This window comes from Scardinius erythrophthalmus (assembly GCF_964197995.2).
Source record: "Scardinius erythrophthalmus genome assembly, chromosome: 4".
In the NCBI taxonomy this organism is placed as follows: Eukaryota; Metazoa; Chordata; class Actinopteri; order Cypriniformes; family Leuciscidae; genus Scardinius; species Scardinius erythrophthalmus.
This window is the reverse complement of record NC_138224.1, coordinates 34,069,107-34,080,966: the sequence shown is the minus strand read 5'-3', so window position 1 is coordinate 34,080,966 and position 11,860 is coordinate 34,069,107. Positions and strand designations below refer to the sequence as shown.

The 11,860-nt window shown below is 38.9% G+C and overlaps 1 protein-coding gene across 1 annotated transcript; it reads right to left on the bottom strand.

Moving 5' to 3' along the window:
* Positions 1 to 8,028: 8,028 nt before the first annotated feature.
* On the bottom strand, positions 8,029 to 9,468 carry LOC308689285 (general transcription factor II-I repeat domain-containing protein 2A; the record flags this gene model as incomplete). The annotated part of the gene is made up of 1 exon (XM_081362939.1): positions 8,029 to 9,468. One exon carries the CDS (start codon positions 9,466 to 9,468, stop codon positions 8,029 to 8,031), a length of 1,440 nt encoding a protein of 479 aa, XP_081219065.1.
* Positions 9,469 to 11,860: the final 2,392 nt, after the last annotated feature.

The following is an 11,860-nucleotide window of genomic DNA, read 5'->3' as shown; positions in this document are numbered from 1 at the left end:
ATACATTTTTTTCCCACTCTCATTCTATTTTTTCTAGACTAGATTATTTTTTCATGCTCAATTCTGATAGACATAGGATTATTGATTGTAAAATAGGAGTCAGAGACATCTCGGATCACGCAGGGGTTTACTTAATAATACATTTAGATATTAAACGAAAAGAAAGGATCTGGAGGTTAAACTCTAGTTTTCTTAATGAGACAGCATTTCAACAATACATTCAGAAGGAGTTTGAAGATTACATGTATCACAATAATAAGGAAAATATTTCACCAAGTGTGTTATGGGATGCCGCTAAAGCAGTTCTCAGAGGTAAATTGATAATGTGGTCATCAAATAGGAAAAAAGAAAAAGAGAAAATAATTGCTGATAAGACTAGGGAACTTAAGATTTTGGAGGAGGAGCATCAAAGAAATAATAATGCAGATAGTTTAGAACAATTAAATTTGGCTCGAAGGACTTTAAATGAACTTTATGAAAATCAAGTGACCAAAAAAGCTAAATTTATCAAACAAACCTATTATGAGAATGGACCTAAAGCCAGGAGATTACTTGCGTGGAGAGCACGCAAGCAAGAAGCTAGTCGTTACATACATAAAATAAAAAATCCGCAGACTAATGAGGTACGATATAATCTAGAAGATATACAAGAATCTTTTGTATATTACTATTCAAATTTATACTCCCAGCCTCCAGCGGCAGACATAAATATAGTGGAAGGTTTCTTGGACTCATTGGATTTACCGTCTATAGGCACAGAACAGAATAAAAAACTCACACAACAAATAACAGAGGAAGAAATAGGAAAAGCGATATCAAATTTAAAGGGGAATAAAGTGCCAGGTCCGGATGGGTTTCCATCGGAATGGTACAAGTGCTTCAAGCAAATGATAGTACCGACTTTGAAAAGTTGTTTTAATCAGGTTTTGGAAGGCGGAGAAATTCCAATATCCTGGAATCAAGCCTTTATCTCAGTAATACTTAAACCAGGGAAGGATGCAACTGAATGTAGCTCTTATAGACCTGTATCAGTATTGAACATAGATTATAGAATATTTACCACAATAATGGCCAAACGTTTTGAAAACATATTACCAGATTTGATAGATACAGATCAGACAGGATTTGTTAAAAATAGAACAACGCATGACAACATACGAAGAGCGTTTAAAATCATAAATTATATGAAACCTACAGAATCTGTCGTCCTTAGCCTTGATGCAGAAAAGGCATTTGATTCTGTGAGATGGGAGTTTCTATATATGTCTTTAAAACGATTCGGATTTAATTGTCAGATTATCAATTGTCTAAAATCCCTATACAATTCACCTACTGCAAGAATCAAAATTAATGGAGATTTATCAGATGGTGTTTCCCTAAAACGAGGCTGTAGACAAGGATGTGCGATGAGCGCAACGCTATTTGTATTGTTTATTGAACCATTGGCACAAGCCATCAGAGAATCAGAAAATATTACTGGAGTCACTGTATACAATACAGAATACAAAATTTGTTTGTATGCAGACGACATTCTGATGACTCTCATCAAACCTGATAGTAGTTTAACAACATTAATATCCCTACTTAAAAAGTATGGCTCTTATTCGGGATACAAATTAAACTTCCATAAAACTCAAATTTTAACGTTTAACTATAAACCAAGCAAACAGATACAAAAACATTTAAAATGTAACTGGAATAATAACATAATTAAATATTTAGGGGTCAATATTCCTAGAGAACTGACAGAAGTATATAAACACAATTATACCCCCTTAACATGCAATATAAAACATGATATGGATCGTTGGCTAATACTCCCAATGAACATGTACAACAGAATAGAACTGGTCAAAATGATTATACTACCAAGACTACTTTATCTTTTCTTAGCATTACCAAATGAGGTGACCTCTAAGCAATTTAATGAATGGAACAAAATAATTTCTAATTTTATTTGGTGTAAACATAGGCCTAGAATAAAATTTGAGACATTGCAACTAGCCAAAAAGGAAGGTGGTAGGGCTCTCCCATGTTTACAGAGTTATTATAAATCAGCACAACTTAAGATTTTGATAGCATGGTGTGACCCGTCAAATGATGCCAAGTGGAAAGAATTGGATCAGGCAGAGATCCGCACTCCTCTCCCCTCCATTTTAGGGGACAAACAACTATTACAATCACTTTTATCCAAAGTATCCCTCGGGATAAAAACACCATTAAGCATTTGGCTTACGGAATTAAGAGACAAGAAAGTTGAAAGAGTTGCAAAGATCTTACGCTGGCCAGCATATGATAGGGATTTCACACCTGCAAAAAATGATGCAAAATTCAAAAACTGGTGTAATAAGGGTATTACGGCATATTGGAAAATAATTACAGATAATGGCCTAGAAACTTTTCAACAATTATCGGAAAAATATTACTTGAGGAAAGATGATTTCTTCAGGTATCTTCAACTAAGACACCATTTTAATGCAGATATCAGGTCCAAAAACATGGAGAACAGCCCCTTAGTTATGCTTTTTATAAATATATGTAAGGGGAAGCTCACTAAAAAACATGTCTCCGCAGTATATTCTCTTCTACAATCTGGGAAAAGGTTTTCCACCATGTATATTAAACAAAGATGGGAAAATGAGATTGGAATGAATATAACTGAGGATGATTGGCTAAATATATGTGAAACCATTGCTACTACTTCTAGCTCTGACTTATGGAGAGAATTTACTTGGAAAAATACATTAAGGTACTTTATTACTCCAAAGATCAGAGAACAACAGACTAAAAATTCTCAACATGGCAATTGCTGGAGGAAATGTGGACAGAAATCAGCAGGGCATCTTCACATCTTTTGGGAATGTTCTAAGATCACCACTTACTGGGCAGATATTATTAGATATATAAAAATGATATTGGGACTACAACTAGAAGAGACCTTTTCTGTGTTTTACCTTGGAAATATACCAAAAGGGACAGGAAAGGAAGACAGATATCTGCTACAAATCTTACAAGCAGCAAGCAAGAAGGCCATTACACGTAAATGGCTGAACATAGACCCTCCTACCTCATCGCAGTGGATAGAAATTACAGACGAAATATACAACATGGAGAAACTGACCTTTTCATTAAGGCATGCTTCGGAAAAAGGGGAAAATTACTGGAGGAAATGGAAAACTTTCTTTGATAAGTAGATGCCATTTATATTATAAAATATATACAATATATATATAGATGTCTAGGGAACATGTTTCATTGTATTTAGGCTTTACATTATAATGTTTCATTTCATTGGTCGGTCTATCTGTTAGTTACTTTGTTCATTTTGGTTTATATGGAAAAAAAGTGAAACCTTTAAAAATAAAGTATAAAAAAAAAAAAAAAAAAAAGAATTCTGGATCCTCCAATTGCCTCTATGCCTTTCTTATGTATTGTTCTCTGTCCATCACTACTATCATGCTGCGCTTATCTGCCGGCTTGATCACTATGGAACCATCCTTTCTCAATCTTTTTAGTGCCATCCTTTCCTTTAGTGCCAAAGGTTCCATGCTTCTGTGACCTCCTTCGTCCCCAGCATAATCCTTTGGTTCTCCTGCATGATTTCCTTAACCACCTTTGCGACTTGGCTCCCTTGGGGTTCCCACCTCGAGCTAGGTGTAAATGGTGCTCTTTGTCCTTCCCCTCCTTCTTCCTCTTCAAAAAAAGCCACCAACTTCAATCTTCTATAATATACTGTCAACCCCACCTCCGTTTCCAATCGATTCCAGGCATTCCCTCCCATTCCCGTACCTCTATGAACGAAGGACAATCCTCTCTGTAAGAGCGACATTTCAAATTTATCGAGGATTCTAGTTTGGGAGAGGTTCACCACAGTCCCATGACTCTGGCCGACCGGGTGCCTCTCCCTCTTCAGTTTAACTGAGTCAACCAATGCTCCCACATTGTCCGACCTGTGGTCCTGGTCCAGTGAGTCAAATCCAGCTCTGTTCGAAAATGTTGTCTAGGAAGGATGCTTGTGGTTTTTTCTGTACCAACAATACAGTCATTAATTTGGTTAAGGGCCAGGATTTAGTTCCTGGATCGGTATCTGTGAAAATTGATGATCGGAATTAGAAACTGCGCATTGGGAAAAGTATTCTCTGCTGCCATCAAAGTATTCCTGATCCATTTCCCCACCCATCCAGTAGAAGCACAGGTCCTGTCATTAATCCCGAATGAGAGTACAACTTTGGTCACCCAATCTGTTGTATCTGAGTTTTATTCCTAATGATTTCATGCGCGTGTAACCAGCGCGCCCCCGGGTAACACATTATCTGGATCCTTTTGTCTCCCATCCTGGGCAATCTGGCCATAGTAGAGTCACCCAAGATCAGGATTGGCCTTCTCGGGCACAGACACCAATTCTCCAGTTTGTAACCTCCATGATCCTGTCTTTCAAATCCATTCCAATATGGTGCTTGTTCCTCCCATTGTGGCTCTTCCTTTTCCTCTTGTAAATCCTCTGATAAGTCTTCCTCATCCTCTTCCTCTTCACTCCTACCTCCTCCTCCTGGATTACTTGTGACCCACTGCTCCCCGCTACTTCATCCATAATAATCCAATCTTCCTCCTCTGTAACCTGCATTACCAGATCTTAGCATGAGCAATCCAGTTCTCTATATAAATCACTGTACACATACAAACTGTCTTTAAAAAAGCGAGTGGCCAGTCCACTATCTTTAGTATGTGATTTTAAAAGGGTGAACCACCAGAGCAACTCTAGGAATTTCCTTTCTGGGTTAACAGAGGCATATGCAAATGTGTCTTTTCTTGTAAGAAATAAAACTTTATCTTTTATCTTTAAAAACCTCTTAGTGTGAAGTTGCCTTGGATAATGGGGCACGTTAATGGATACCAGTTGTAGGCAGGGCTAAATTCTGTGTATTGTTTTAATTTATACATAGACTCATTATTATCTGAAATACTGCAAACCCAGCTAACAATTTATGGTTCCCAGAAAGTTCTCGGAACGTTAGTTTTTGGTTGCGGGAACGTTCCCTAAGGTTAGGGTTTGGTTAGGTTTTGGTTCCCATGGAAAGTTTTCTTAACGTTCTTGGTTACATTGTTGTACATACTAGTTTTTAGTTACATTGCAACCTTTAGGGAACGTTCCCCTAATGTTCTCTTAACGTTGCAACCTTTAGGGAACGTTCCCCTAACGTTCTTTTTTTTACATTCCCCTAACCTTTAAAAAACTTTAACAATTTTATTATTACTTAATTCAGTCTTGCTCATGCACAGACAGTTTAATTATATATTAGCAGGAATGAATGAGCAAACTTGATGGCATTTAAATATAATACTTTAATATACAATATAAAATTAACAATAAAAGGCTTTAAAATATAATACAAGAATCAGAATCAATTTTATACAGTTAGTATACAACTATACAAATAAGACATAATATCAATACAAGTACAAATGGAGTGGGATGAAGAGTGCAAAGTAATAGTGCAAATGTAGTGTGCAAGATGCATATTGGAATGATAAAGTATGTAATGTTTAGGTGAATGGCCAAATTGGCAAAAATACAATTGCTTTAAAAAAAAAAAAAAAAAAATAGAGCTCCATGGTCTTGAAGGGCTCACTCCTTCTCAGCTGGCCTAAAAAGAAATAAAACAAAAGTTTGATATGTCATACTAAGAATGAACACGTTGACAAAAGCAAGACAAATTGCCTTACTAACAACCCTGTTTTTTTTATGATCACAAATATTGATAGTTTTCCCATTTCTTTGATTATTATGAACATCACATAGACGAATTTTAATTTATTGTCTGTGTGGGGCAAACTTCAGCACTTGCCCAATCAAGTCCTCTCATCTGCTGCAGTCAGATTACCTCTCGTCTGCTGCAGTCAGCGCGGGGAAGTTTTGAGGAGGCCGCTAGAGTAGAAGTCAAAATGAAGCAAAGTTACAAGTCAAATTAAAACCTCCAAGCTAAGCATAATACTGATGTGTACAATAAAATAACACATGCCTGTTATAATCCTGCAGATCGTCAAGTCCTGGAAGGCCTTCTTTGCCTTTCTGCCCCTCAGACTATATACTGTTTCAGCACGTCATTGGTTGCCACTTGCCATAGCATGCGACGGATGGCAGTACCTCCGGTCAAACCTCCAAGGGTTGTCAGGAAAAGTTGCTGTAAAACATATAGAAATACAAATTATACATGTAGAACAAAGTGGAGAACTTGTACAATCTCATTTTGTAAGAGCCGTCAGCTCAGTTATAATGATATTTGAAATTATGCAATTATATACTGTAATATTAAGGCAGGGTAGGGCAGGACTATGGCCACTTAATTACCATTTTGTCCCTCCTCTCCTGTTGACCGAGACTCCTGTCGAACTCCTCCAGCTCTGTGACTGTTGAGCAGGGCGACAGCTACATGTCATCAACTGGAGCAGAGGGAGGTGACTGGGAGATTCTTAAAGGCCATCTTTCAATTTAATTTTATAACTTAATTTATACAGAATCTTGTATGAAAATGTCAATTCAAAAAGACATACATAAGAATACATATGTTTTATAAGACCCACAGGCAGAAATTAAGAAAAAAGTGTACCTATTCTAAGCTAGGCTTCAAAAAACCGCCCTTTTCCAGAGAACGCGTCATATGACGTAAGGACAGGCAAACAAAGGCGGGGGCGCTGCCCTGGACCCTGGTTCTCAGTGTGGGTTTACATAGTCTGAGAGGTGCGCGTTCATGGAGATGGAAGCGTCGTGACGTAGAACGAACGTGACAGCGCAGCCAGAGAGCAGAGCAAAACTAAACTCTATGTTCGTTCTACGTCACAACGCTTCCTACGCTACGTCCTATGTCATATGCCAGCATCCATCTCCGTGAACGCGCGTCGATCGCGACCGGAAGCCAGTTATTTTCGTTTATAAAGTTTTAAATATGTATGTTTTTACGACAAAACCGCACGGATTACCCTCGGAAGGCCTTCGTTTATCCCCCTGGAGCCGGATGGATTACTTTTGTGAAGGATGCATGCTCATTTGCGGACTTCAACGAGCTGGACCCCATTGCTTCACATTCTAACCACTGAAAGATCTAAGACATTTTCTAAAATAACTGAAAATGTGTTCGTCTGAAAAAAGATTGACTTATACATCTCGAACGGCTTGAGGGTGAGTAAATCATGGCTTAAATATCATTTTTTGGCGAACTATCCCTTTAAGGCAGGGGTCGGCAACCCAAAATGTTTAAAGAGCCATATTGGACAAAAAAAAAAAAAAAAAAAAATCTGTCTGGAGCCGCAAAAAATTAAAAGCCTTATATAAGCCTTATAATGAAGGCAACACATGCTGTAAGTGTCTATATTAGCTTTATTAGCCCCCTAGTATCAAAATGATAAGTAGGCTACAAATAATGAGCATGATTAAATGTTTATTTTCCCTGCAGCGCATCCTGGAGAGAATGACGCACCACGTGACTACTCTGCTGTACGATGGTGCTTTAAGTTTAACTTCTATTATAATTTTAATGTATTATGTTTCGTTGCATTGATTAAAGAAATACAATAAAGAAATCAGATTTTTGATGTCATTTTTACTTTAGGATTCGAAAAAACAACAAAATGTGCAAATGCAGTCCTCTTCAATCCTCAATAATAGGCTACAATACAATCCAATCCAACAGATAGAGTGCAATAAAACAGCAGCCTTTTGAAACGAACTAGAAAAGTCTTTAAAACATGCATAAAACATTAAAACAATATAAAATACACTAAAATTTGATTTCTGTGCATTGTCCTCTTTAGTTTTCTGCAAATGCCAAGTCAGTGCAAGGGTAAAATGCGGCATCATCCTCTTCTTTTTTGACACGCGCAATAATGCAGCCATCCTCGGACCTGAGCAACAAAACACAATAATATCCCTATGTGTCATACCAAATATATACTGACAAAAATCAGAAATCACTTAACAAAAAAGCCACTTTGTTACTAAATATGTGCCTGTGTGATTGTGTTCTTACCCGTTTAATGTGACTTCTGTTTTCGGACATCACTGGACAGCTTCTCAACATCGGGCATGTAAGATGTAACTTTAATTTTCACGCAGGACTGCAAGCTCTCATCTGTGAGGCGGGTGCGGTATTTGGATTTGATGTAGTTCATGTTTGAGAATATCTGCTCGCACAGGTATGTTGATCCAAAGATGGATAATACTCCAAATGCATATTTCTTCATGTTCCTATAACTGTCAGGGAGAGCATTCCATGTGTCAAACACAAGTTTCTCGATAGTTGGGAGGCTTTCAATTTCGCTCCATTCGTGGCTTTGTGCAAGCTGGGCTTTCTGGCGAGTGACGTCTTCAAGTTCGGCTGTCAGACTTTTGAACTTGGACACCCACAAATCTTTGTCAGCTATATCGGCCATTTCCATTTCAAGGTCAGCTTGAATTACTCCTGGGAATGTGTTCAACAAGGACGGGTCAATCTCCAGGGGAGTGACAGGGAAAGATAGTGTCATTTTTTCCTTTCGGAAGTCGCTGAATCTGCTCCCAAATGCAGTTTGCATATCCACGATCGCACCTTGTAAATAATCACCGTTGAGTGTGTGATCGTGATAGGCTTCTTTGAACTGTCTCAGGGAGGGGAAGTGAGAGAGCGTGCCTCGCTGTACATCTCTGGCGAATACAGTCAGCTTGCGCTCGAATGACAAAACAGCTTCCAGCATTTGCAGTGCAGTGTTTCCCCGCCCCTGGAGACTTTTATTCAGCATGTTTAGGTGACTTGTCATATCCACCATAAAGTGCAGTTTTTCCAGCCACTCGGTATCTTCCAGTTGCGGGTAGTTCAGGTTTTTGCTTTTCAGGAATGTTTTCACATGTTCTAAACAAGCAACAAAGCGACGCAAAACCTCACCTTTGGACAGCCATCGGACTTTGTTGTGTAGCAGGAGATCGGAATATTCACTGTCAACTTCATCTAGCAATGCACGGAACTGACGGTGGTTTAATGCTTTTGCAATTATCTTGTTCACCATCTCGATGACAAGGTTCATCACCTCCATACACTCCGGTGGGAATGTTTGTGCACACAGTGCTTCTTGGTGCAAGATGCAGAGAAATGCAAGCAGATTTCGATCCAACGCTTTCTTTAATAAAGTCACAAACCCCTTTTGTGATCCCCTCATACTGGGTGCCCCATCTGTAGCCACTGAAATCAGGTGGTTGGTGTTTATTCCATTGTCATTTAAACACTTCAGCACAGCCTCACATATGTCCTCCCCGCGTGTTTGGCCTTTCAGTGGTATTAATTCGATCATTTCTTCTTGCGGCCCATCAGAGTTAACATACCTGCATAACAGCGCTGCCTGTTCAATATCGATCACATCACACGACTCATCACAGGCAATTGAGTATGCTGGAGCTGAATTAATGTCCTTGATTTGCTGATTGGTGATGTTGCCTGCCATTTTTATGGCCCTTTCCTTCACTGTCTTTGCGGAGAGAGGCATGTCTTTAATTTTCTGTATTATCTCGGTTTTGTTTTTGAAGTCTGAAAATAGGTGCTCTGATATTTTAATGAATGAATCCTTTATATAGTCACCATCTGTGAACGGTTTCCCACGCTTTATTATCTCCCGGGTTGCAACAAAACTAGCAGCAGTAGTGGAGTTTGGAGATGCAATCCACTTCTTAAATTTATCTTTGCGCTCCTCTAATTTCTCCAGAAGTAATGCAATCGCACTTTTTCTCTCACTCCCAACTGGGTACTTGGCTGCAAATGTAGCATGCCTTCCCTGGAAATGTCTTTCCACATTACTCTTTTTGTTATTTGACAACTTCTCATTACAAAGCAGACATGCAGGCAATCCTTCCGCATTGGCAATGAAAGCAAATGATTCGGTCCAAGAACTGTTGAATCCTCTGTTCTCCTCAACTATCTTTCTCTTTTTCCCCTTGGGATCCATGGCCCATGACACACCCGCCGGTTTGTTTGTTTGTTTCTCATTTTTCAAGGCGACCGTTATTTAGAATGTGTCGCTTTATGGTTTCCATGGTGACGCGTCATTGCTTGTCACGTGACACACCGCAGCAACAACAGAGCTGAATGAATGATTATCTGCTTTTGTCATTTTTCCTTTTTTATTCAAAATATTCACAAAATTGTTAGACATGGCATGAACTATCTGATATTCCGATTGTCAAATATATGCAAGTAGAAGTGTTTTGTTGTTTAAACATCTTTATAACGATCGCGTTAGTTGAGCTGTATGCGCGATGGGCGCCGCAATTTTAGTTTGTGCCGCAGACGCAGTTCAGAGAATCGGATCTGTTGGATTTACAACACGTGAATTCATCCACTTCTCCCGAAATACATAAAAGTAAGTGGCTGGTGAACTGGGAGAAGAATAGAGTAAACTTTAAAGTTACTTACACAATGTGTATCTGATATGAATAAAACGTGTCTAATTATAATGGAAAGGATTATTATTGCCTCTTCCTTTGACATCAGTGTGTATTTTACAAACTCTAAATATATTGTTTTTTTTAGTACTTAAATGTCTGAAACCTAAAACGTTAGTGGTTGAAAACACTGAAAAGTTGTGATATATGACAGCTCTGAGCGCGCCTGTCTCTGGCTCAGCGCCAGCCAACGCGCAAGAGCACATTTGACTTTAGCAGTTGATCACGTCATGCACTGACTGTTCTAATCACACCGATGTGATCGTACGCTCCAGGGACCAGCCTAGAATGATCACGCTGGTGTGATCATACGTGCGAAAGGGTTAAAACAAAAAATATTTTTTTCCATTTTCATATTTTTGAAAAAGCTCCAGGGAGCCACTAAGACGGCGCTTAAGAGCCGCATGCGGCTCTAGAGCCGCGGGTTGCCGACCCCTGCTTTAAGGGAGTTTCTTACCTCTCATTTTAGTCTCCATGGCTTAGCCACCTCCCTCTGTGTGATGAGATCTGCTGTTAACAACAACAAAAAAGTCAAGTTACTCTCAAGTTCCTTGTCATGAAACTGTATTTAATTGGAAAATTCAAAGCCACTGTACCTTCAGGCCAAGCTTGCTTCACAATAGACCATCCAATTCTGGGCGACCGGCTGTTTTTCTGTGTGGTGTTCACTCATCTAAAAAAAAAAAGTAGATATGATTATTGGTCAGTTCATTTATGGTAGGTTTCTTGCAAATGGCAAAAAAAATTGTTGCGCTACTAGCTAGCTAGTAGGTTAGCCTGCAGTTTCGTGAACAGAGCTTCTCTTAATACTTCCATTACAATATATCCATTACAGGCTTTACAGCATACATACCTCGGCTGTATCATAAAATAATACCATGGATATATTAATAGAACACATGGTGAATTACAGCCATTAGCTGGAGCTATATATCCATTATTACAACTAACGTTACAGGCACCAGAACAGTCATATGAGCATGCGTGCCGTAATATAACAAAGCCCTACGAGGGAAAGGGCTTAACCAAAAGCAGCTAAATAAACCTGTTGCTTGTTTTCATGTTATATTCTCTTCGTTATACTCACACACACACACACACACACACACACACACACACACACACACACACACACACACACACACACACTGCATTGTGTATATAGCAACATGCATTGTAATATATTTTTTTCTGCATTAAAATGACATGAGTAACAGTGGGAGATTCAAGCAGCGTATCCTGTGATGCAAATGTCACAAACACCGTTGCTGATGCAGGACTGTCTGTTGATCCAAGCACAGATAGCAGTGTCAATGAAGAAGACATCAGAGGAGGGAGACTGCCCATTCCTGGAGCCAAGGCTTGAAAAAGAAAGAGAAAGTCTTGCCATGCTGATGA